Here is a 27,792-nt window from a genome sequence, read left to right on the forward strand (position 1 = left end):
CCCAGATGCGGAGTGTGGCCACAGTCAGGGGTGACGTCCAGGCCGACAGTCCACGATCGCCCGAAGGAATCCACGGGGCACCCGCAAGATTCCGGCCCGCCAGCGGTTTCTCCAAGGGGACCCAAGGTTTAGACTGACCGTCGTGCGCCCAATTCAGCATACAAACTAATGCCATAGCTTTATAGTACAAAGTAACATCCGGAAGCCCGACGCCACCGTCGGCTTTCGTCCGCCTGAGGACAGTATAGGCCAGGCGGGGGCTCCCCTCCCTCCAGACGAATTTTAGAAAAGCCCGCCGCAGACGTTTAAAAAAGGATACCGGTAAATGCATGGGGACCGTGTTGAACAAATAAATCAGCCGGGGAAGTATGGTCATTTTAAGCACGTTGATGCGGCCAAACCAAGTTACCGAGTGGGATGCCCACGATTCCAGGTCAAGATGGATACGCGCCAGCAGGTCGCCGAAGTTCTTGTCATATAGAGTTTTCAAGTCAGGGGAGATGTTCACGCCGAGGTATGGGAGGTAGTCCTCCCGCCATCTAAAGCCAAAGGATCGCCGTAGAGTCGAAGCCAGGTCGGGGGGTACATGAATAGGTAGCAATTCAGATTTATCATAATTGACCTTGAAATTGGAAAGTCGCCCGAACAAATCCAGCTCTCGTACCAGTACAGGGAGGGAGAGCTGTGGTCGGGTAAGATAGAACAGCAGGTCATCGGCATAAGCCGACACCTTATGTTCCGTACCACCCACCGTAACACCAGCAATGTCAGACAGTGCCCTCACTCTCCTCAAAAAGGGTTCCAGGGCCAGGGCGAAAAGAAGGGGTGACAGGGGACAACCCTGTCGGGTGCCATTATAAATGGGAAAGGGATCCGACAACAACCCGTTCACCCTGACCCTGGCACTTGGGCCGTGATATAGGGCCAAGATCCACCCCAACATACGGGACCCGAGCCCCAGAGACCGAAGAACCCCCGACAGGTATGGCCAGGCCACCCTGTCGAAGGCCTTCTCCGCATCCAGGGATAGAGCCAGACAGGGAAGTCTGTCCGGTCCATGCTGAGCCCAGTGGAGCACATGGAGAGCCCGGACAGTATTGTCCCGGGCTTCTCGGAGGGGCATGAATCCCGCCTGGTCAGGGTGGATCAAGGATGCGATATGGTCTTGAAGGCGAAGCGCCATAATTTTGGCCAAAATCTTGGTATCAGCGTTGAGGAGAGAGATGGGCCTATAGCTGGCACAGTGGTGGGGGTCCTTACCCGGTTTCGGAAGTACTACAATGTGGGCCAACAGCGCCTCAGGTGGGAGGGGCCGTTCACCCGACACCGCGTTAAAGTAGGTACACATATGGGTGCCAAGAACGGGGAACAGGGACTTATAATAGTGGTTCGTGAAGCCGTCCGGGCCCGGGCTCTTGCCTGCAGGCAAGCCAGATACCACCCTGCTCACCTCCGTCTCGGTAATGGGAGCCTCCAACTCCTCCAGGACCCCATCCGGGAGCCTGGGGAGTCCGGAGTCTGCCAAGTAGTCTTGAATGTCGGACGGCTGACCCCCCCCAGCCCGAGGGAGATGGTACAGGGACTCGTAAAAGCGTTGGAAGCAAGTGGCTATGCGAGGGGAACTGACAACTTTGCCCTCAGGAGTCTCCAAGGCGTGGACATGACGGGCTTCCGACCTTTTATGTAGCATTCGGGCCAGCAAGCGACCGCACTTGTTCCCATGCTCATAAAAACGGTGTGCCCAGAAGCGCAGCTTATCCCGGGCCCGTCTGTCCAGGCAGGAAGACAAGGTGTTCCTGAGTTCCTCTAGGGAACGAGCATCCTCAGGAGCCCTGGCACGCTTATGTTTGATTTCCAAATCGTGGATACGATCCAGCAAGTCAGAAATCTCCTGCTGTCGTTGCCGCTACAATCGTGCACCGTGCGAAATAAGGACCCCCCTGATCACAGCCTTATGGCCCTCCCAGACAGCGGACGGGGAGACATCAGGCGAAGAGTTAAGCTCAAAATAGGAGCGAACCTCTCCAGTAATCTGATCCAAAATGGAGGGGTCATCCAGGAGGTTTTCGTTGAGGCGCCACGTCCGGGTCACACGGTGAGCACCGGGGGGCGTGATCGTCAGGGAGACCGGGGAGTGATCAGAGAGGGTAATGGACCCAATCGAAGCGGCAAGGACAGAGTCCAGGTGGTACTGATCCACCATGAACAAATCCAGTCTGGAGTACATGTCATGAACTTTGGAGTAGTAACTGTAGTCCCTAACCCCGGGATTGAGGATCCGCCAGCAGTCTACCAAATGCAGGGCCCTGAACTGCCTCCGAAGGTGCTTCTGAGCTCGAAAAGAAAGAGGAGAGCATCCCGATGAGGAGTCCAGGGAGGGATCAAGTACCACATTAAAATCCCCCCCTAAGAGAACAATACCCTCCCGAAACCCCTTGAGCTTGGTAAGGGTTGAGGACAAAAAGGAGACTGTTCTAGAGTTAGGTGCATACACATTAGCAAGAGTGTACGTGTGACCATGGATCGTACCCTTCAGAAATAGGAAGCGCCCCTCAGGATCCGTTAGGGAGTCCATGAGTACAAAGGGACATTGTTTGTGGATGGCTATGGCAACCCCCCTGGCTTATAATACCTAACATTTAAAAAAAAAAAAATACAGTTTTTCTTTATTATACAATTTTGCATAAAAGTAATCTATCTTCAAAAATTAAGACAACGCAAATCAGTCTAAATTATTCAGTCTTTGTGAACGTTTTAGAGTCTACAAACTATGGTGTGTATGTATATGTGTGTATGTATATACAGTGCCTTGAAAAAGTATTCATATCCCTTGAAACTTTCCACATTTTGTCATGTTACAACCAAAAACGTAAATGTATTTTATTGGAATTTTATCTGATAGACCAACACAAAGTGGCACGTACTTGTGAAGTGCTTTTCAAAATTTTTTACAAATATGTGAAAAGGGTGGCATGCATTTGTATTCAGTCCCCTTTAGTATGATACCCCTAACTAAAATATAACGGAACCAGTTGCCTTCAGAAGTCACCTAATTAGTAAATAGAGTCCACCTGTGTGTAATTTTAATGTCGGTTTAAATACTGCTGTTCTGTGAAGCCCTCAGAGGTTTTTTAAAGAACCTTAGTGAACAAACAACATCATGAAGGCCAACAAACACATCAGGCAGGTCAGGGACACAGTTGTGGAGAAGTTTAAAGGAGGGTTAGTGTAAGGAAGGATGTGCACAGGCTAAAACCTGTTCCTGTTAATGCTCGCAAGAATTGGGCACTGGCTAATACACGTTCCTTTTTATGCTCCCAAGAATTGTGCACTGATTAAAACATCGATCCATCGCGCATTCACGTACACCTGTGACAGATGTTGGAGCTAAACAGGCTATTTAAACCCAGCCAGTGCTTAGGATCAGTGCTGCTTTGTCTTTCAGCCTTCCCTGCATCCTGTGTTCCTGTTATCCTGTATCCTGATTCCAGTTGCTGACCCGGCTTGTCTGACCACTCTCTGAACTCCGTCTGCACCGACCCTGGCTTATCCTTGACCTCCGCTTCTGTCTGCTCCATTGCACTGACTGGCTCCTGACCCGGCTTGTATCCAGATCAAGCCATTGCCTGCTCCTCTGTACCTGATTTGTCCTGCCAGTATACGACTCGGCTTGCCTGACCCTGCTTCCTGACACATCCTGCTGTGCCTGCTGTTCTACAGTCTGCCACCAGTTCATGCTTCACCTGCCCGCTGTTGCCAGTACCAGCCTGCTTCAGTCTGCCATCCTTCAGCTGCCCACCAGCCTGTCTGCTGCGCTAAAGTCTATTGACGACCTCTCCTGTCTGATACGGATACCCGCTCTGCTTCTAGCAAGACCTTCAACCACTCGTGGCTCTCTGCACTCCTGCACCTTCTGTTCACACTACCAGGGCCCAGAGTCAGAGGTGTAAGCGAGGCCTTCCTCATCATTTCAGGCTCTGCTACCAGGTAAGTGATAGGCTATAAAAAATATCCCAAGCTTTCGACATTTCACAGAGCACTGTTCAATCCATCATCCAAAAATGGAAAGAGTATGGTTCAACTGCAAACCCACCAAGACATGACTGTCCATCTAAACTGACAGGCTGACAAAGGAAAGCATTAATCAGAGAAGCAGCCAAGAGGCACATGGTAACTGGAGTAGCTGCAGAGATCCACAGCTTAGGTGGGAGAATCTGTCTACAGGATAACTATTAGTCGTGCCCTCCACAAATCTGGTCTTCATAGATGAATGGCAAGAAGAAAGCCATTGTTGAAAGAAAGCCGAAAGAAAGTTGTAAAAAGTCCTGCTTGCAGTTTGGGAGAAGCCATGTGGGTGACACATCAAACATGTGAAAGAAGGTGCTCTGGTCAGATGAGACCAAAATTGAACTTTTTGGCCTTAAAGCAAAACGCTATGTGTGACAGAAAGTTAACACTGCACATCACACTGAACCCACCAACCCCACCATGAAACATAGTGGTGGCACCATCATTTTGTGGGGATGCTTTATTCATCAGGGACAGGAAAGCTGGTCAGAGTTGATTGGAAGATGGATGGAGCCAAATACAGGGCAATTTTAGAAGAAAACCTGTTCGTCTGCAAAAGACTTGAGACTGGGGTGGAGGTTCAATTTCCAGCAGGACAATGACCCTAAATATACAGCCAGAGCTTACAATGGAATGATTTAGATCAAAGCATATTCATGTGTTAGAATGGCACAGTCAAAGCCTAAATCCAATTAAGAATCTGCAGCAAGACTTTAAAATTGCTGTTTACAGATACTCTCCATCCAATCTGACAGAGGTTGAGCTATTTTGACAAAATGTGGAAAATTTCAAGGGGTAGGAATGCTTTCAAGCCACTGTATGTAAAGTGTGCGTGTATGTGTATATGTGTATATATATATATATATATATATATTAGGGATGCACCGAAATGGAAATTCTTGGCCGAAACCGAAAATGCAGGATGCCCTTGGCCGAAAACCGAAAATGACTTTTTTCCCCCAAATGATTTTAAAATGGATAGAACAGGGGGCATACACCAAAAACAGGCAGCGACATACACCTGTAGCTAGTATGTAGTATATGTACTGTGACGGGTTGGCAAGGGGTTAATTTAATTACCAATGGCATTTGTATTATGCAGCATGAGGGGGTTAATGTATTGCCACTGCTGGTCACTGATGCATTAGTGACCAACCAGTGGCAGTTAATTAACCCCTTTGTGCTGCATTAGTGCAACCAGTATCAGTGTTAATTAACACTGGTTGCACTGATACTGGTTGCACTAATGCAGCACAAAGGGGTTAATTAACTGCCACTGGTCAGTCACTAATGCATCAGTGACCAGCAGTGGCAATACATTAACCCCCTCATGCTGCATAATACTAGATACCATTGTTCGAGTATCATCAGTATAGTATCTCCGGGCTGCTCCACGCTATTTAAACCAGCTGTGCAAGATCAAGTCAGTAAAAGTGACAGAAGACAGCAGCACATCCAATTTCCAAAATAAAAATGGTCTTACAGTTAACTGCTCAAGATTAGTGGAGTTCAGTAAACAGGTAATGGGTTTGTGAAACCTCTAACCTGAACCAACAGTAAATCCTCCAAAAATAAAATAAAAACCCATGCAGCATACAGAGCTCAAACTAGCTGAATGGAAGCTGAAATGGTTAACAGCCATGTGTTCCTACAGCATCTTTCTTATCAGTGTTATCAGGCAATGTACAGCTCAGGGAGATAAAACCATAAGCAGTGAGGGGAGAGGAGGCTGATCGGTAACCTGCACAATGCCTGAATACATAGCTGTCTGGAACACACTGCAGTCCACCAGCATTCCAATGTGACATTGCTCTAATTCTAGTCTTACCTTCTTCTTGACGTGCAGCTATCTGCTGGTGCTCTCAGTCAAATGTGGCGGGCTGGAGAGGGGCGGGGGAGGAGTGTTTTACTGCATGCTGACTGGCTGTGGATGGAGGAGCTCCACATTTCAGCCTGCCCATCCCCGACATCAGAGCTCCGATCTGACAGCTCTGCTCTCTCACTGACTCACACTGTGCTGGAATGAGTCACACTGCAGAATGTAGTGATACACTGTCAACACACCACCCCTAAATATCTGCGACTGGTGAGTATCTTGCAACTGGTGAGTATCTTGTGACTGGTGAGATTCTCTGCGACTGGTGAGTATCTTGCGACTGGTGAGATTCTTTGCGACTGGTAAGTATCTTGCGACTGGTGAGATTCTTTGCGACTGGTAAGTATCTTGCGACTGGTGAGTATCTTTGCGACTGGTGAGTATCTTTGCGACTGGTGAGTATCTTTGTGACTGGTGAGTATCTTTGTGACTGGTGAGTATCTTTGTGACTGGTGAGTATCTTTGTGACTGGTGAGTATCTTGCGACTGGTGAGTATCTTGTGACTGGTGAATATCTTGTGACTGGTGAATATCTTGCGACTGGTGAGAATCTTGCGACTGGTGAGTATCTTTGCGTCTGTTGGTATCTTTGCGACTGGTAAGTATCTTAGTGACTGGTTAGTATATTAGCGACTGGTGAGTACCCCAGGTTTAGTACCAGGGGAGTTAGAGGTAGTGTAGGTAAGGAAGAGCAGGTCGTTAACATTATCCCCATAGAGTAGTGGGTAATAATGTCCGACAGGATTGGGGATGCCACTCAGTGCACTTCTTGCGGCATGTATGAGTTCCTTGATGAACCAATCGAGGACGAATACTGCTGTGCAAGATGTGAGCGACTTGTTGCTCTGGAAGCCCACATCGTGGATCTAGAGAACACAGTGACAAGACTGCGTGGCATCTACAACCTGGAAAGGAACTTGGACATTACCCATCAGGCGCTGGCAGGGGACAGCATAGAGGAGGGAGGATTAGAGGAGACGCAAGCAGCAGAGGTACGCAGCTGGGTGACTGTTAGGAATGTTAGTGGGAGGAGTGTCAGGGAGGCCAGTCCTGAGTTGGTACACCCTAACATATTTGACGAGTTGCAGGTTGAGGGGGATATCAACTCAGGGGTGGCAGAGCTGGAGCATGCGCCCTCCCCCAGCTGCCAGGGGAGGGACGGCTCCAGAAGGAACCGAACATGTTGTTTACCGGGCGCCCGCGTTCGGCACATCGCACATCTGGCAGACAGATTATTGTGCGGGCTGGGGATGACCCAGCGGTCATGGTGCATGTGGGCACTAATGACAAAGTTAAAGGTAGGTGGAGGATCCTAAAGAACGATTTCAGGGACTTAGGTAATAGATTGAGGAAAAGGACCTCCAAGGTGGTTTTCTCTGAAATACTGCCTGTACCTCGAGCCACACAGGAGAGGCAGAAGGAGATTAGGGAACTTAACAAGTGGCTGAGGAATTGGTGTAGGAAGGAGGGCTTTGGGTTCCTGGAGAACTGGGCTGACTTCTCAGTCGGCTACTGGCTCTTTAGTAAGGATGGGCTGCACCTTAATAGGGACGGTACAGCTCTTTTGGGGAGAAAGATGGCCACCAAGTTGGAGGGGCTTTTAAACTAGGAGACGGGGGGAGGGCTCAGAAGTAGAGTCAGTTAGGAGGGAGCAAAGGACTGTAGGCAGTTGTAGGGTCAGCAGCGACAGTAGGTCCACAACGTCAATCGGTAGGTCTGTGCGGGAGAACCTCAGACCAAACAGGAATAAACCTAACCAATCACGTTTAACTTCCGTAAAACTAAGAGGGGTATATGCTAATGCCAGGAGCCTAGCTAAAAAAATGGATGAGTTGGAAATGTTAGTTCATGAGGAGGACATAAACCTTGTGGGAATAGCGGAGACTTGGTTCGACCCCTCACATGACTGGCTGGCAAATATCCAAGGGTATTTGGTGTACCGGAAGGACAGGGTAGGAAAAAGAGGGGGAGGGATATGTCTCTACGTCAAGAACAATGTAAGGGTGATAGAGAGGAGTGACATTACGGAAGGGATGAGTATGGAGTTAGAATCCGTGTGGGTAGAACTCCTTAGGGAAGGAGTAAAGGGAAAAGTAATTGTGGGGGTTTGCTATAGGCCACCTGAGGAGGTAGAGCTGGAATTTTTAGCACTTTTGGGTAAAGTGGCAAAGCTAGGATCAGTCATCATATTGGGGGACTTCAATTATCCCGACATTGACTGGGGAGAGGGGATTACACACTCACATAAGGCCCGTCTATTCACGGAAACCTTACAGGATAATTACATGTCACAGCTGGTGGATTCTCCTACTAGAGAAAACGCAATCCTGGATCTATTGATCACTAATGACCCAGACATAATCTCGGAGGTAGGAGTCCAGGACAACCTGGGCTCTAGCGATCACAGGATGATCACATTTAGTGTAAATAACAATAGAACAAGGCAAGTGGGGAACATAAGAACCCTTAACTTCAGAAGGGCAGACTTTCCAAAATTGTACTCATTGATGGAAAGGGTAAACTGGGACCGAACCCTAGGATCCCTGACCACAGAGGAAAAATAGGAATGCTTTAGAAACATATTAAGCAAAGGCATCTTGCAGTGCATTCCTATGGGAAATAAATTTAGAAGAGACAAGGCCAAACCTGGTTGGCTAAACCGTAGCGTTAAAAACCTTATTGGGGGAAAAAAATTGGCCTTCAGGAAATATAAATCAGAAGGCACAGTATTGGCTTTCGACCAATACAAGGAGGCAAATAAGAAGTGTAAACACAAAATCAAGATGGCTAAAATAGACTTTGAGAGACAAATAGCGAAGGATAGTAAAAAAAAACCCAAAGAAATTATTTAAGTATATCAACAGCAAAAAAACTAGGGCAGAGCATATTGCACACATAATTAGCGATGATGGGGGGATGGTTACAGAGGACACTGAAAAAGCAACCGTGCTGAATGCTTTTTTCTCGTCAGTATTTACACAGGAAACGGAGGGGTACACTGACCATGACTGTTTGGTTAGTAGTAATACACAGGACTTGCCACTATGGCTAACAGAGGGTGAAATCAGGGAAAGGCTGGATAAACTTAACACAAACAAATCACCAGGCCCGGATGGCGTACATCCGAGAGTACTCAAGGAACTCAGTAAGGTTATATCCAGACCACTGTTCCTGATCTTTGCGGACAGTATTAGGACAGGAGATGTACCAGGAGATTGGAGGAAAGCTAACGTGATTCCGATATTCAAAAAGGGTCAGAGGCATGTCCCGGGAAATTATAGGCCTGTCAGTTTGACATCGATAGTATGTAAACTTCTGGAGGGGATGATAAGGGGACTATATCGTAGAGTTTGCTAAAGACAACAGCATCATCAGTAATAACCAGCACGGGTTTACAAATGGGCGTTCTTGTCAAACCAATCTATTAGCATTCTATGAGGAGGTGAGCTGTGAGCTAGATAGGGGCAGACCAGTGGATGTGGTGTACCTAGATTTCGCTAAGGCGTTTGATACAGTTCCCCATAAGCGCTTAATTTATAAAATAAGGTCTGCAGGTATCGACAGCAGGGTTTGCTTTTGGATACGGAACTGGCTAAAAGGGCGTGTCCAAAGGGTGGTAATAAACAGCGCATACTCAGACTGGTCTGAGGTAGTAAGCGGGGTCCCCCAAGGCTCAGTCCTGGGACCAACCTTGTTCAATTTATTCATAAACAGCATTGAGGTCGGGGTCAGTAGTTCAATAGCAGTTTTTGCAGATGACACAAAATTGGGCAGGGCAATAACTGCACAGCATGAAGCAGATATCCTACAGGATGACCTGGACAAAATAACGGAGTGGACAACGACTTGGCAAATGAGGTTTAACGTAGAGAAGTGTAAGGTTTTGCACTTGGGAACTAGAAACATAAAAGCACAATACACGTTAGGAGGGGAACCCTTGGGGGAATCAAAAATGGAGAAGGATCTGGGAGTCTTGGTTGATGATAGACTAGGCAACAGCATGCAATGTCAAGCGGCAGCTGCCAAAGCTAGCAGAATATTAGCATGCATAAAGAAAGGTATGTATTCCAGAGATAAGACTATAATCCTTCCACTTTATAAAACTCTATTCCGACCGCATCTGGAGTATTCTGTCCAGTTCTGGTCGCCAGTCTTCAGAAGGGATGTGTTGGAGCTGGAGAAAGTTCAGAGAAGGGCAACTAAACTAATTAGGGGATTGGAGGACCTTGATTATGAAGAGCGTCTGCAATCGCTTGATTTATTCTCCCTGGAGAAGAGACGCCTGAGGGGGGACATGATAGCAATTTTTAAATATCTCAATGGGGATCTCAGCTTAGAAAAAAAGCTGTTCAGTCGAAGGGATTGCATGAGGACTCGGGGGCATACAATGCGATTAGAGGAGAAGCGTTTTAACCTCAGGCAACGTGGGGGGTTCTTTACTGTTAGGGCTACAAGATTGTGGAATTCTCTACCACAAGAGGTGGTTTCTGCAGGTAGTATGGTGGCTTTCAAAAGACTATTGGACGTGCATCTCAAGGATCAGAACATTCAGGGGTATGTGAGATGATTACAGCCACACACAGCTACACAGGTTGAACTGGATGTACTATTGTCGTTATTCAACATCATCTACTATGTAACTATGTAACTATGAATCTGGGGATAGCAGTGATAGTGGACCTGGCCAGCCAATATCAGCGGCCATACATTTTGGGCATCCTTAACCCCTTATCGGCCGAAATTGGATACTCACATTTTCGGCCGAAATTATCGGTGGCCAAAATTTCGGTGCACCTCCTATTATATATAAATATATATATATATACAGTACTTGTTAAGCTGATTTAGAAATTATTCAGTTTATAATTTGGGTAAAATAAAAGCCTTTATGATCTCATCGCTTTAACATGAATTGTGACATAAATACTTTGTCTGTTCCAGGTATAATGGCAGGAAGTAATCGATCTGGGGACCTAAAAGATGCACAAAAATCAATTCCAGTCGGCACCATTTTAGCCATAGTCACAACTTCCATAGTTTGTATCCTAAAAATTTGACCTGGGGCTCAGATATTGTGTGTAGTTATATCTGTGGGGGGAAAAAAATATAATTGTTAAGAGTATTAAATTGAATATTTACTATTTTTATATTTATATATATATTGTCTTTATTATAAATGCAGCTAAACATTATTTTTGAAAAAGTATTTATTATTTTTTTTATAATACAATATAGATTAACACTTGGATTGGAAATATTTTTAATATATGCAGGCAACAGATAGAGCTTATTTCTATGTGTTTTCTAGGTTCGCTGAAGCTCCAGTGCCTGAAAAAAAAATATTTGATTTATGAGATTCAATAGCTCAAGTGCTAGTTTAAAGGCATAACTAGTAGCCCAGCAGTGACTAATCCTCACTTTTCCACTCTATCTAATATTATAAAAATCCAAAGAATATGAGCCTTGTGATCAACTGCAGCAAAGTCAGTAAGGTGGGGGGTTGATTTTGCATATTTAAAGCTGAATTAAATCCAAATTAAAAAAAAAAAAACGCTCATGGGTTTTTATGACTGAAGCGACCCTATTGGTCTCCTCTGTCATAAATGCTTTTCCCTGCCTGTCAGCTGTAATTTATATTGAGTTGCTCATGATTTTATTAACAGCACCTCTGTGTGCGCATGAACAATGTCATTGCAAACCAGCCATTCAAGCAACTGAATAGAGGGAACCCAGGAAAGCCAGGACAGTGGAAGCACCCAGGACCAGCGAGGAGGCTTTGTTTGACAGGTAAGGGTGTCAAAGTGCAGTGCATACTAGGCACATTATAGCATAAAAAAACCTAAAACTTCCTTTTTAACACCTAAAAAGAAGGGAAAGTATTGTCAAACAAATGGCGTGGGATGCACAGCCTTAGAGACATTCACCAATGCAGAACAGTTCATTTCACTCCTCTCTGCCGTACACTTTCCCAGGGTAAAAAACAGGCGGACAACCTCAGTCAGCAGGTATTGGACCAAGGAGAGTGGTCCCCATCAGGAGGTGTTTCATCAGTTGTCTCCCCGGTGGGGTATCCCTGAGGTGGATCTGTTGGCATCTCGGCTGAACAGGTGCAGAGGTTTGTGTTTCGGTCACGGGATCCTCTGACGGAACGCACAGGCGAACTGGTGGCCCCGTGTGGTCAGTATCAACTGATTTACGCCTTCCCTCCTTTCAAGCTTCTGCCCAGACTCCTACACAGGATCCAGGCAGAAGGGATTCCAGTCATCTTAGTGGCCCGGACTGGCCTCGCTGGGCTTTGTACGCCGATCTGGTACGGCTGGTCGCCGACATTCCTTGGAAGCTTCCTCTCAGGGAGGATCTGCTGTCCCAAGGACCAATCTTCCAATTTACTTCTAGAAGGATCTACCATCTTATGTGGAAGATGTACATTGCGTGTAGTGAGTCTCTTGGGGTTGATCCTCTCTCTTTTTTGGTGGCTCGGATCTTGACCTTCCTTCAACAGGGGGTTGAGCAGAAACTGGCCTTGAGTACTAACAAGGGCCAGGTGTCGGCCTTAGCGGTCGTCTTTCAACCGCCCTTGGCCACACAATCCCTGGTGCGTACTTTTCTTCAGGGAGTTAGGCACTTGGCTCCTCCAGTGCGGTCTCCGTTGCCGCCTTGGGACCTTTTAATTTGGTGCTCTCAGTCCTCCAGAAGCCTCCTTTTGAGAATCTTTGGGAGGTTCCCCTGCTTACGCTGTCCCAGAAGGTGTTTTTTTTAGTGGCTATCACCTCGTGTGGGGTGTTTGGATGAATTATCCTATTGTTCACCTTACTTGGTGGTTCACAGAGATAAGGTGGTTCTTCGCCCCTGTCCATCGTTTCTTCCAAAGGTCTCTGATTTTCATTTGAATGAAGACATTGTGTTGCCTTCTCTTTGTCCCAGGCCAAAACATCTAAAGGAAATTGCTTTGCATGCCTTGGTGTGGGTCTGGGCAATTAGGGTGTACCTGGCAGCTATGGAGTCTTTTAGGAAGTCAGACTCACTATTTGTGCTCACGGAAGAGCCTTGGAAAGGGTTGTCCACTTCCTCTGCGACCATTTCCAGATGGATCAGACAGACGGGGATTCAGTAAACTAAGAAACAAAAATGATGATAAAGTATTATTGAAAATAAATTTACCAGTGTCCATACCACTTTTGTGGTGTCCAGCTGAAAACCAAAAAAGCATAAATTATACAATAAATCGGATAGGCCAAGGAATGAAGATTTGTTCCCTGATAGTGTTGAGCGAACACGGACTGTATTATTCGTGTTCGTACCGAATAATTGGATTTTTTGTACCCGAACACGGACACGGACACTTTACTGTATGTTCGGGTAAAAATCCGTGTTCGGTCGTTTTATTTCCGGGTTTTGCATGCTTTGGCGCTCTTTTCATAGCGGGCTTTCAACAGCCAATCAACAATCGTTTAACTGGTGTGCCTTAAGCCATCCCAGCCATGCCTGCAAATGTCTCAGTAGCTGTGATTGGCCATCTGAAGCATGTGACCAAGTCTTTATAAGTTCCAGGCAGCCGCAGCGTCTTCATTCTGCTGCTTAGATCAGGGACAGAGCACACATCAACGTGCTGGCTGCTGATTAGGGAAAGACAGGCAGGAAAAAACCATTTGTGTCCGGATAGAATTGAGGGACAGGTCGGAGTGTTTAGGCAGGGCGAGTTGTAGGCATTTTAGGGATAGAGTCTGCTGAATTATAGGGTCAGTGTCTTCTACAAAGTACAATCGATATTGCTGTGTGGGGGGTGGGGTGACTCTGCACTCAATCCTGATCTACGATCTCTTCTCAATCCTGTTAGGGAGAGGCTGCTGCTGCTGAATTTTAGGGAAACTGTGTTCTACAAACTACAATCGATATTGCTGTGTGGTGTGGGATAGGAGATAGGCAGGTGTCAGTGATCCACATCCATTTTTCTGTGTGTGAGCTGCAGTGAACACAATCTTTTTGGGCTGCAGTGAACACAATCTTTTTGGGGTGCAGTGAACAACGTCCTTTTTGGGGTGCAGTGAACAACGTCCTTTTTGGGGTGCAGTGAACAAAATCTTTTTGGGGTGCAGTGAACAAAATCTTTTTGGGGTGCAGTGAACACAATCTTTTTGGGGTGCAGTGAACACAATCTTTTTGGGGTGCAGTGAACACAATCTTTGTGGGGTGCAGTGAACACAATCTTTTTGGGGTGCAGTGAACAAAATCCTTTTTGGGGTGCAGTGAACAAAATCCTTTGTGGGGTGCAGTGAACACAATCTTTGTGGGGTACAGGGAACAGAATCTTTGTGGGGTGCAGTGAACACAATCTTTGGGGGGTACAGTGAACACAATCTTTTTGGGGTGCAGTGAACAAAATCCTTTTAGGGTGCAGTGAACACAATCTTTGTGGGGTGCAGTGAACAAAATCCTTTTTGAGGTGCAGTGAACACAATCTTTGTGGGGTGCAGTGAACACAATCTTTGTGGGGTACAGTGAACACAATCTCATACTTCTGAACATTTGAGGGTGCTGCCTGTTCCATACTCCTCCTCCTACTGCTCAACCATCCTTTTAGGGGTACAAACAATAGTAATTGGGGCCTAGTGTGGTGGTGTACGTGTGAGATACATACTTTCTTTTTGATCATATTTTCTATTCCGCTATTCAATTAAATCCTTTGGGGATCAATTAAATTGCGTGATAGTCTGTGTCGGTACGTGTGAGATCCACCTTTCCAAGTTTTTGGGGTTCATCTCATACTTCTGAAGATTTGAGGGTGCTGCCTGTTCCATACTCCTCCTCCTACTGCTCAACCATCCTTTTAGGGGTACAAACAATAGTAATTGGGGCCTAGTGTGGTGGTGTACGTGTGAGATACATACACTTTCTTTTTGATCATATTTTCTATTCCGCTATTCAATTAAAACCTTTGGGGATCAATTAAATTGCGTGATAGTCTGTGTCGGTACGTGTGAGATCCACCTTTCCAAGTTTTTGGGGTTCATCTCATACTTCTGAAGATTTGAGGGTGCTGCCTGTTCCATACTCCTGCTCCTACTGCTCAACCATCCTTTTAGGGGTACAAACAATAGTAATTGGGGCCTAGTGTGGTGGTGTACGTGTGAGATACATACACTTTCTTTTTGATCATATTTTCTATTCCGCTATTCAATTAAATCCTTTGGGGATCAATTAAATTGCGTGATAGTCTGTGTCGGTACGTGTGAGATCCACCTTTCCAAGTTTTTGGGGTTCATGTCATACTTCTGAAGATTTGAGGGTGCTGCCTGTTCCATAATCCTCCTCCTACTGCTCAACCATCCTTTTAGGGGTACAAACAATAGTAATTGGGGCCTAGTGTGGTGGTGTACGTGTGAGATACATACACTTTCTTTTTGATCATATTTTCTATTCCGCTATTCTATTAAAACCTTTGGGGATCAATTAAATTGCGTGATAGTCTGTGTCGGTACGTGTGAGATCCACCTTTCCAAGTTTTTGGGGTTCATCTCATACTTCTGAAGATTTGAGGGTGCTGCCTGTTCCATACTCCTCCTACTCCTCATCCATCCTTTTAGGGGTAGAAACAATAGTAATTGGGGCCTAGTGTGGTTTTGTACGTGCGAGATACATACACTTTTTTGGATCATATTTCCTATTCCGCTATTCAATAAAAACCTTTCTAGGGCAAGATCTTAAATTACAGAAATATGAGGAGACCGTCAAATAAGGGCCGTGGCCTGGGTCGTGGTGCTGCTGGTAGAGCTCCTGTTGCAAGGAGAGGACGTGGTCGATCTGTGCCAGCTACACGCACAAGTGAAAAAACTTCCTCAAGTGTGAGTAGGCGACAGAACCTGCATCAGTATTTGGTAGGGCATCATACGCCCCTAGTAGTGATGAGGCCAGAACAAGTGGAGGCGATAGTAGATTGGTTTGCTGCTGACAGTGCCTCCAGTTTCTTCACATTGTCTCCCACCCAGTCTACTGCAGAAAGGTCACAGTTGGCACCTGCAGCCGATGTCCAACCGTCTTTCACCTCACCCCCTTGCAAATCAGGCAAGCAGTCTGAGCCCCAAGCCATACAGCAGTCTCTTCTTCTTTTTGATGACTCTGTCAGCAGGGTTTCCCAGGGCCATCCACCTAGCCCTGCCCCAGAAGTGGAAGAGATTGAGTGCAGCGATGCCCAACCACTTATTTCTCAAGATGAGTACATGCAAGGATCATCGCAGCACGTCTCCGATGATGACGAAACGCAGGTGCCAACTGCTGCGGCGTTCAGCATTGTGGAGACCGACAAGGAGGGCAGGGGTGAAGACTGGGTGGAAGATGATGTGGAGGACGATGAGGTCCTCGACCCCACATGGAATGAACGTCATGCAGGTGACCTGAGTAGTTTGGAGGAAGAGGCGGTGGTCGCACAGAGCCACCAGCACAGCAGAAGAGGGAGCAGGGTGCAGAAGCGGAGCGGCCGTGCCCTAGACACTACGCCCGCTACTGCCCAACGCAGCAAGGGAACGAGCGCACCAAAGTCAGCTCAAAGGAGTTCTCTAGCATGGAAGTTCTTTAGAAAATGTGCTGATGACAGGACACGAGTGGTTTGCACCCTGTGCAATCAGAGCTTGAAGCGAGGCATAAACCTTCTCAACCTGAGCACAACCTGCATGATCAGGCATCTAAGTGCAAAGCACGAGCTGCAGTGGAGTACACACCTTCAAAACCAAGAAACGTCTCTGGCTCATCCTGCTTCCTCTTCTGCTGCAGTCTCGGCCGCTCCAGCCACATCTGTAGTGATACCGGCACCTGCCACCCCGCAAACAGACGATCTGTCAGCAACACCACCACCTGGGTCACCAACAACCATCTCCACAATGTCCCGTGGAAGCGTTCAGCTTTCCATCTCCCAAACACTTGAGAGGAAGAGGAAGTACCCTCCTACCCACCCGCGATCCCTGGCCCTGAATGCCAGCATTTCAAAATTATTGGCCTTTGAAATGCTGTCATTCCGTCTGGTGGAGACGCACAGTTTTAAAAACCTTATGTCGGTGGCTGTCCCACAGTACATCGTGCCCAGCCGCCACTACTTTTCCAGGCAAGCCATCCCTTCCCTGCACAACCAAGTGGGGGAAAAACTCAGGTGTGCACTGCGCAACGCCATCTGTGCCAAGGTCCACCTAACTACCGATACGTGGACCAGTAAGCACGGTCAGGGGCGTTATATCTCCCTAACGGCACACTGGGTAAATGCAGTGGCGGATGGGCCTGAGGCGGATAGCAATTTGGCGCATGTCCTTCCACCACCGAGGATTGCAGGGCGCTTCAGTTTGCCTCCTGTTCCTAACTCCTCCTACTCCGCTTCCTCATCCTCTACCGCCTCCTCATCCGGACAGCGTAACACCTTCACCACCAACTTCAGCACGGCCAGGGGTAAACGACAGCAGGCAGTTTTACAACTTGCCTGTTTGGGGGACAAACCACACACCGCGCAGGAGTTGTGGAGGAGCATGGAACAGCAGACAAATGAGTGGTTGCTGCCAGCGAGCCTCAAGCCCGGCCTGGTGGTGTGCGATAACAGGCGAAATCTCATAGCAGCTCTGGGCCTAGCCGGTTTGACGCACATCCCTTGCCTGGCGCATGTGCTGAATTTGGTGGTGCAGAGGTTCCTTAAAAACTACCCCGATATGTCAGAGCTGCTGCAGAAAGTGCAGGCCGTTTGTGCGCACTTTCGGCGTTCTCACCCTGCTGCTGCTCGCCTGGCAGCGCTGCAGCGTAACTTCGGCCTTCCCGCTCACCGCCTCATATGTGACGTGCCCACAAGATGGAACTCCACCTTGCACATGCTGGAAAGACTGTGCGAGCAGCAGCAGGCCATAGTGGAGTTTCAGCTGCAGCACGCACGCGTGAGTCGCTCTGCGGAACAGCACCACTTCACCACCAAAAACTGGGCCTCCATGCGAGACCTGTGTGCCTTGTTGCGCTGTTTTGAGTACTCCACCAACATGGCCAGTGGCAATGACGCCGTTCTCAGCTTAACTATCCCACTTCTATGCCTCCTTGAAAAAACAATTCGGGCGATGATGGAAGAGGATGTGGCACAGGATGAGGAGGAGGAGGAGGATGAAGAGGTAACATTTCCAAGGCTTTCAGGGCAGTCATTCGCAAGGGGCTCCGAGGGTGGGTTCCTGCACACACAAACGCCAGGGACACAATTGTCCAGCAGGGGCACAGTTCTGGAGGATGAGGAGGAGCTGGAGGAGGAGATGGAACCATGTTCACAGCAGGATGGCACCCAGGCCAGCTCATGGCCATCACTGGTGCGTGGCTGGGGGGATACAGAGGACACGGACGATACACCTCCCACAGAGGACAGCCTTTCGTTGCCTCTGGGCAGCCTGGCACACATGAGCGATTACATGCTGCAGTGTCTCCACAACGACCGCCGAGTTGCCCACATTCTAACTTGTGCTGATTACTGGGTGGCCACGCTGCTGGATCCCCGTTACAAGGACAACGTACCGTCCTTTATTCACTCACTGGAGCGCGATCGCAAGATGCGCGAGTACAAGCGCACGCTGGTAGACGCCATGCTGCTGGCATTCCCATCTGACAGCGGGGCCGCAGTGGAAGCACAAGGCAGAGGAGGAGGAGGAGGAGGTCGCCAACGCAACCAGGGCACCGCCAGCACCTCAGAAGGCAGGGTTAGCATGGCCGAAATGTGGAAAAGCTTTGTCAGCACGCCACAACAAACAGCAACACCAGCAGCTCAGATGGAACGTCTTAGCAGGAGGCAGCATTTTACCAACATGGTGGAGCAGTATGTGTGCACACGCCTACATGTAGTGAATGACGGGTCTGCCCCCTTCAACTTCTGGGTCTCCAAATTGGGCACATGGCCTGAGCTTGCCCTTTACGCCTTGGAGGTGCTGGCGTGCCCTGCAGCCAGTGTATTATATGAACGGGTATTTAGCACGGCTGGGGGCGTTATAACAGACAAGCGCAGCCGCCTGTCCAGAGACAATGTGGACAAGCTCACGTTCATTAAAATGAACCAGGCATGGATCCCACGGGACTTTTCCGTACCTTATGCAGAATAGCAATGGATACCGACCTTACCCACCCATTGTTCCATTTTTGCTCTTTCTCACTCTTTTGGGGTGTACCCTCATTTAAAATTTGTGAAAAGAAGCAGTGTTGGCTACCTCGTCCTCCTCCTCAGGGCCAGATTAATGTAGGGGATATTGGAGCTGCAGCTCCAGGCCCCTACCTTTTATATAGGCCCCGGGTTGGCCATATTCACTGTTACCGCTCTTCTGTCACTTGTAAACACAGAAGTCTGGCTTCTATGCTCGCTTCCCCAGGCAGCACCCTCAGAACCTCCCCACACAGCGCGAAGGCCGGACAAGGAGGGACAGTTGCCGATGCATGGATGTGTTTATGGGCTTCAGAGACAGCATCCCATGTTGAATTAGGCATGCATGGCTGCACCCTTCCTCCTCTGGGTGCATGGCAAGGCACGGCCCTTAAGGCCCTTCAAAATCCTCAGCACCAAGCCCATGATGCTCTTAATCCGGCCCTGGTCCTCCTCCACCGCCGCTTCCACCTACACCGCCCATAGGTGTGCGCAGCCTATTGCATTAAGGTGTGCACCCCAAAGTTGAAATACACATGCATGTGTTTGCCAGCAGGGAGAGTAATGTATCGGGGCCATGTACCTGAAGGCAAAGAGAAATAGAGCAGAGCAGGTCCGAGGGAGATCTTTCCCATCTCCTCACTGGCAATGCTATGTGCCCTAGGTGATTAGGGTGTGCCCAGGCACCCCCGGCACACCCTGTGCGCATGCCTATGTCACCGCCACATCCACCACCACCTCAACCTCCCTCCTACTCCATATGGGCCTCGTCCTTCAGAGATGAAGAAGAACATTGTTTTATTTTTCTGTTTTTTTTTGTTGTTTTAAGTTATTTCCCTATCCACATTTGTTTGCAGAGCACTTGCCATGCTCTTAATTACGTTTTGCTGCCATTTGCAGCACTCTAGCCCTTTCCTTTGGTGTTTTAGAGCCATTTTAGTGCCTTAAAGTTCGGGTCCCCATTGACTTCAATGGGGTTCGGTGTCCGGGAAAAGTTCGGTAAAAGTCCGGGACACGGACCCGGACTTTTTTTTAAAGTTCGGCCGAACCCGTCGAACACGGACATCTAGGTTTTCGCTCAACCCTATTCCCTGACAACCAAGTGGTTATTGAGGCAGTAACGAGACTTGCTGGTAATTGATCATATAGGTTTATTGTGTGATCAAACTATGAAAAAAATGTTATCAAAAAACAAAGCTACACCTGACGTAGCGAAATGTAGAGACGTCACAGCCACGTCATGGATCAGGTTGTCCTTATATCCATTCAGTTATTTGGGACTATTACAGCTGTGTTTAGCCTTTCTTAGCAATTTTGCTTGAATTTATACCATTGTGCAGCCACACAGCTTCCTTAGCCCTATAGTGGTCCAGATGATACATTGGTGGCATGTGTTTGATCACACAATAAACACATATGATTAATTACCAGCAAGTCTTGTTACTGCCTCAATAACCGCTTCGTTACCAGGGAACGAACCTTCATTCCTTGGCCTAACAGATTTTATTATAATTTAAATGGTCATTCAGGCCTATTCCATCAGGGATCAGGTTCCTCCTTTCTCTGTCAAGGCGCACTCTACTTGGGTGCCCAGTGCCTCCTGGGCCTTCTGTCAGTGAGGCAGGTTTGCAAGGCGACCACCTGGTCATCAGTGGACACTTTTACAAAGTTCTATAAAGTGGATGTGTTGGCATCTGCAGATGATTCCTTTGGCCGCAAGGTTTTGCAGGCTGCTGTTTAGAGGACCTGTTCCTCTTTGAGGGTGTGTTTTTTTTTTTTTTTCAAGTGAGCTCCAGTTGTTTTGGTTGAGCTCCTGTTTACCTGGTTGGCTATAGATAGCCTTGGGAATTTATTTTTTGCTGTTGCCACCCCTCGTGTTTAACACAACTTTGGTACACCCCAATGGTTTAAAAGATCAGGAGCTGTGTCTGTCAATGAACCAAAGAGAAAATGGGATTTTCGACTTACCATAAAATCCATTTCTCTGGTGTTCATTGGCGAACACAGCACCCACTGCTCTGTAGAGTTGTATTTCTTCTGACACTGCTTGTAACAAAACTGAGTACCTATAGCAGAGAGAGGCAGTATTCCCCCTGGGACTGGCCATAGGCATCGCCTGACTTATTTTTCTGCCTAGTGTCCTACTCCTGTAGGGGGCGGTATAACCCAATGGTTAAAAAGATCAGTAGCTGTGTCCGTCAATGAACATCAGAGAAATGGGTTTTATAAAAAGTCAAAAATTCCATTATTTTCTGAAAGCACATGATCAGTAGAATAAAATGAAGGTGCTACTTATTTTTAAGGCCTTATCATATTTGCGCAAACGTTTATCAAAACAATATTTTTGCTAAAGATATCATTTTTAGCAGATACAAATAAAGTTGTATTGAGTTCACAAATAACAAACATTTGTAAATTTTAAATTGGACCTTTTTGCGAAAAGGTGAAAATCGAACATATGCAAAAGATCTAATAACCTAATTTTTCTAAAAATTTGAGGGTTTTCATTTTTCCCCACCAAAAGACAACAACAAGAAAAGGGCGCACCGACCTTGTTCATTACCACTAAAAAAGTTTACCTTAAGCCCCATACACACGTGCAGATTATCTGCAGACTTTTGTCTGCAGACTTACCTTTTCTATGTAGTGCAAGGGCCTGCCGGATTGCATACAAATTGAAAGTGTTTAGGTTTGACCTCATATTATATGGTTTTGGTAAGTCTGCAGACAAAAGTCTGCAGATAATCTGCACGTGTGTATGGGGCATTACTTGTCGTGATGCCTCCCTTTGAACGCTTCACATTCAGGTCAATAGGGAAGTGCTGCAAACACCCCACAACTGCATGCAATTGGCGTTTGGAACAGGTGGTGAGGAGGCTTTGCATCACTTCTTCAGTGCCTGTCAGTAGCTTCTGTAGCGCAATCCAAACACGCATGTTTAAATCTACCCTTACTCTGTTTTTTATTTTTATTTGTTTTTTTCACTGGTACAATTTTTTTTTTTTTGGGGGGGGGGGGCTTTGGAGAGACATTGGGGGTCTATGAAGACACAGTCCCCTTTTCTACATCCTGAACTGCACTGTAATGAATGACATGGGAGTCTGTATAGAGACTCCTATTCATTCTCAAACTGACAGAGTAAACACGATTGATCAGTTTGTTACATAGTTACATAGTTAGTGAGGTTGAAAAAAGACACCAGTCCATCCAGTTCAACCTATGATGTGTGTGTGTGTTTGCTTTTAACCGTACATTGTATACCCCTGTATGTTGTGGTCCCTAAGGTGCATATCTAACAGTTTTTTGAAACTATCAATGCTCCCTGCTGATACGACTGCTTGTGGAAGAGAATTCCACATCCTTACCGCTCTTACAGTGAAGAACCCCTTACGCATTTTAAGGTTAAACCGCCTTTCCTCTAGTTTTAGTGAGTGGCCACGTGTCTTATTGCATCTCCTTTCTCTGAATAGTTTGTTCCTTATGCTAGGGTCGCCAGTACAGTATTTGAACATTGATATCATATCCCCCCTCAGTCGTCTCTTCTCCAGAGAGAATAAGTTCAGTGCTTGTAGTCTTTCCTCATAGCTGATGTCCTCCATTCCCCTAATTATTTTTGTTGCCCTTCTCTGGACTCTTTTTCCAGTTCCAGCACGTCCTTCCTGAGGACCGGTGCCCAGAACTGGACAGCATACTCCAGATGTGGCCGGACCAGAGTCTTGTAGAGTGGGAGAATAATCTCTTTATTTCTGGAGTGAATCCCCTTTTTTATACATCCCAGTATTCTGTTGGCTTTACTTGCAGCGGCTTGGCATTGCATGCCACTGCCAAGCCTGTTGTCTACCAGTACCCCCAAGTCTTTTTCCATCCTAGAATCACCCAGAGGCTCCCCCCCTAGTGAGTAGCTTGCTTTCTGGTTTTTGGCCCCCAAGTGCATTACTTTACATTTTTCAACATTAAACCTCATCTGCCATGTAGTTGCCCACCCCGTTATTTTGTTCAGGTCCGCTTGTAAGGTTTCCACATCCTGCATAGAAGATATTGGCATGATTAGTTTAGTATCATCAGCAAATACTGAGATTGTACTAGATATCCCCTCCTCTAGATCATTTATGAATAAATTAAACAGGATTGCTCCCAGGACAGAACCCTGGGGGACCCCACTTTCCACACCCGCCCAATCCGAGTACTCCCCATTAATCACCACCCTCTGGACTCTCCCCTGGAGCCAGTTCTCTATCCAGGTACTCACCTTATGGTCCATACCTACCTTCCTTAGTTTGTACAGTAAGCGTTTGTGGGGAACGGTGTCAAAGGCCTTTGCAAAGTCCAGATACACCACATCCACAGGCTTACCTTTATCTAGGTGGCAGCTCACTTCATCGTAGAAGGTTAATAGATTGGTTTGGCAAGAACGATTTTTCATAAATCCATGCTGATTGCTACTAATAATACAGTTTTCATTACTAAAGTCTTGTATGTGGTCCCTTAACATCCCCTCCAAAATCTTGCAGACTACAGATGTTAGGCTGACTAGCCTGTAGTTCCCCGGGATACACCTCGGCCCCTTTTTAAATATTGGTACCACGTTGGCTTTTTTCCAATCAGCTGGCACCATACCCGTCTGTAAACTATCCTTAAAGATCAAGAACAATGGTCTGGCAATCACCTGGCTGAGCTCTTTAAGAACCCTCGGGTGCAAGCCATCCGGTCCCGGTGATTTATTTATGTTAAGTTTCTCTAGTTTAGTTCTAAGTCTATCTTCTGTTAGCCATGGCGACATTTCCTGAGGTGTATTATTTAGTCCGGCCTTACAAGCTAGGTTCGTGTAGCCCTCCGATTCTTTTGTGAAGACTGAAGAGAAGAAATGATTTAACACTTCCGCTTTTTCTCTGTCCTCAGTGGCCATATTTCCTTTGTCATCTTTTATGGGGCCAATGTGTTCTGGCCTCGCTTTCTTACTGTTTATATACTTAAAGAACTTCTTGGGGTTCTTTTTACTCTCTTCCGCTATATGTCTCTCGTGTTCTATTTTAGCCGCCCTGATTTCGTCTTTACATTTCTTATTACACTTTTGTAATGCTTAAATGCTGCCAATGACCCCTCAGTCTTGTATTTTTTGAAGGCCTTTTCTTTAGCACTAATATACATTTTTATGTTGGAGTTTAGTCATCCAGGGTTTAGTTTTGCTCTTTTAAATTTATTTCCCTTTGGAATGCACTGGTCAATCCCCTTGTTAAGTATGCTCTTGAAGCACTCCCATTTTTCCTCCGTGTTCTTTGTTCCCAGGGTTCTATCCCAATTGATATTTTCTAGCAGCGAGCGCAGTTTTGGGAAATTGGCTCTTTTGAAATTCAGTATCCTTATATTACCCCTCTGCTTCCTATAACTGTAATTAATACTGAAACTTATTGACCTATGGTCACTGTTTCCTAAGTTGTCCCGTATTTCTAAATCCGTGAGCAGGTCTGTATTGTTGGTAATCAGTAGGTCAAGTACCGCATTTTTCCTAGTCGGTGCATTCACCATCTGACCCATGAAATTGTCTTGCGAAACATTTAGGAACTGCCTAGCCTTGGCTGAGTGTGCTGTTCCTTCTGCCCAGTCTATATCTGGATAATTAAAGTCCCCCATTATAATGACATTTCCCATCCTTGCTGCCAATCCTATCTGTAAAATTAGGTCCGCCTCCCCCTCCTCCCTCAGGTTGGGGGGCCTATAGCATACGCCCAATATTACCTTCCCCACCGTGCCTTCCCTTTGAAGTTCTACCCATAGGGATTCTGCCTCATCCATATCTCCATTATTAATATCATCCCTCATATTTACCTGTATACTGTTTTTAATATACAGACATACCCCCCCCCCTTTTTACCCTCTCTATCTCTGCGATAAAGGGAATACCCCTGAATGGTCGCCATCCAATCATGAGAGCTGTCAAACCAAGTCTCAGTTATCCCCACAAAATCTCCTCAAACATCAGCAGCTCCAGCTCTCCCATCTTGTTGGCCAGGCTTCTGGCATTTGGTATACAAACCTCTTAATTTTGATCGGTTACATATATCCTCGTTTGATGTTTTTAGGCTACTCTCTTGATTTTGCCCCATACCCACCCTGGGTATAGGAGCTCCGAGCACCCTACCGCTATCGCCCCCAATTCTGCCCTCTGAAACTTGCTTTCCACTGGCTAATTCTACATCTGTACCCTCCCCCCCATTCCCTAGTTTAAAAGCCCCTCTAACTTTGTGGCCATCCTCTCACCCAGTATGGCTGCACCCTCCCCATTTAGGTGCAATCCGTCCCTACCAAAGAGCCGATGGCCGACTGAGAAGTCAGCCCAGTTCTCCAGGAACCCGAAACCCTCCTTACTACACCAGCTCCTCAGCCACTCGTTAACTTCCGTAATCTCCCGCTGCCTCTCTGGTGTAGCTCGAGGTACAGGTAGTATTTCGGAAAATACTACCTTGGAGGTCCTTCTCCTCAACTTAGCGCCTAAGTCCCTGAAATCGTTTAGGACTCTCCATCTTCCTCTGCCTATGTCATTGGTACCCACGTGTACCATGACAGCTGGGTCTTCCCAGCCCCACCCAATAATCTGTCCACCCGATCTTCTGGAAAGAAGAAAAACACATGTCTACCAGCTCCTCCCCGCTCTCAATCCTGAAGGTTAATGAGCTCTTGAGCAGCAGCTGCAGCCGGTGGGTGCAGAGGGAGGGAATGCCAGCCAGCAAAGCTGCACTGAGGAGGGCTGCCTAAGATCGGTGAGGTAGTAAGGCTGCCTGGGATTTTAGTTATGGGCAGCAGGGGAAGTGGAGGAAAGGAAGCAATGAGAGAGAGGCAAAGAAGCTGCTGGGGGGGGGGGAGTACATCATGTGATTTCCTGGGCTTTAAGTGCAGATATCTAAATGGTCTCTATAACTCTTGCTAAGGCCAACATCTGTCCTGGCATTTGTAAATAGTGCCGTGATCTTGGTTGGAAAGCCGAGATCGTGTTTTTTTTTTTTTTTTTTTAAATCTCAGGCTTTCCAGCCTGGAGCAGAGATCTGAGGTCTTATTGACCCCAGAACTCTCCATAAAGAGGAACTGTCATGCACTATTCCTAATACAAGGGATGATTACATTCCTTGTAATAGTAACAAAAGTTATCAAAATTTTTTTTAAGGGGAAAGTGTAAAAATAAAATCAATTAAAAAATAAAAATTGAAAGTGCCCCCTGTCCCCACATGCTCCCACGCAGAAGTGAAGGCATAGGTACGTTGCGCCCACATATGTAAACGGCATTGAATCCACACATGTAAGGTATCGCTGCGAACATTAGAGCAAGAGCAATAATTCTAACACAAGACCTTCTCTATAACTCTAAACAGGTAACCTGAAAATTTAAAGTGTTGCCTGTGAAGATTTCGAAGTACTGAAGTTTGGCTCAATTCTACAAAAGTGTGCAATTTTAAAGCATGACATGTTGGGTATCTATTTACTCGGCGTAAGATCAGCTTTCACATTATTAAAAAAAATTGGGCTAACTTTTCAAAAAAAAAAAAAAAACTAAGTTTGAAAAATTGCTGCGCAAATACCCTGTGACAAAAAAGTTGCAACGACCGCCAGTTTGTTCCCTTGGGCCTCTGCTAAAAAAAACATATACAATGCTTGGGGGTTCTGAGTAATTTTCTAGCTAAAAAATGATGATTTTTACATGTAGAAGCAGAGTGCCAGAATTGGCCAGGTATGCGAGTGGTTAAACAAGCAGAAGCTAGAAGCTGATTGGCTACCATGCACAATTACATCATATTTTGCACTCTGCAATTTTAGTAAATCAACCCCATGTCTCTTCTGCAATCAAGTGTCTTGCCTTTCTTCTTGCATACACAGCTTCTTTTACTGTCACAACATCTATCTGGTGCTGGCTGAGATTGTTACCTCCCATGCACATGTGCAGGAAATACCTTATTCTTTACTGGACAAGAAAGTTGTCTGACGACCCCAAATCTGGAAGAAGATATATATACATATATACAGTGTATATATGTGCATGTGTGTGTGTATATAACCAACAAAAAAAAAAAAAAAAAATAGCTCAGCTAAAAAGGGCGATTGCGAACCATTATCATTCCAACTTTCTCCTGATAAAGATGTATCCGTTCTGAAAAGGAATTTTTGATTTAAGTGAAGATCCGTGAACAGCACACAAGACAATGCAACCAACCACTGCACTTTACAGAATTCCAGCATAGTTTTGTAAATTTATTTATTTAAAGTCCCCCCTATATGGTTTTCAGCTCTACCACTACAGCAGCTCCCACACAATGATACTATGGCTGCCCTCAGCCCACCCATTTTTTTTATTGAAGGAATGGGTTGTCAAGCCCCCCTACCATTCATTGTTGCAGACAAGGATGAAAGGCAGCACAGGTAATTATAAGTGAGCACTGTAATTTCAGAAGTTTTAAAGGGAAATGCGAACGCTGGGAAATTGCTGCTGCAGATTTATGTTTGTGCAAATTCAAATATCATCCCTACTGTCAAGTTTTATTCACATAATAACTTCTGCTATGCTTTCTTTGGAAACGTTCTGTAGTAATTATTTGTAAAACGACATCAGTTTAGAAATGTATTCATTTTAAAAAATAATATTGAACTAAAATCATTTATTTCCTATTACCATGGTTCTCTGTAATAATAATTGTCAAATATGCTCACCGAGTAGTTGTTTTGTACTGCA

General features: G+C 46.4%; 1 protein-coding gene across 2 annotated transcripts in view; it reads left to right on the plus strand.

Moving 5' to 3' along the window:
* Nucleotides 1-27,792, plus strand: part of SLC12A4 (solute carrier family 12 member 4) — a 363,765-nt gene that overhangs the window by 159,792 nt on the left and 176,181 nt on the right. For both annotated transcript variants that reach the window (XM_082270400.1, XM_082270401.1), the window contains one exon: nucleotides 10,886-10,984. In XM_082270400.1, the coding sequence (XP_082126526.1) occupies nucleotides 10,886-10,984 (99 nt within the window). The remainder of the gene's footprint in view (nucleotides 1-10,885; nucleotides 10,985-27,792) is intronic.

The sequence above is a fragment of the Pelophylax lessonae genome (assembly GCF_965119305.1).
Source record: "Pelophylax lessonae genome assembly, chromosome: 10".
Lineage (NCBI taxonomy): Eukaryota > Metazoa > Chordata > Amphibia > Anura > Ranidae > Pelophylax > Pelophylax lessonae.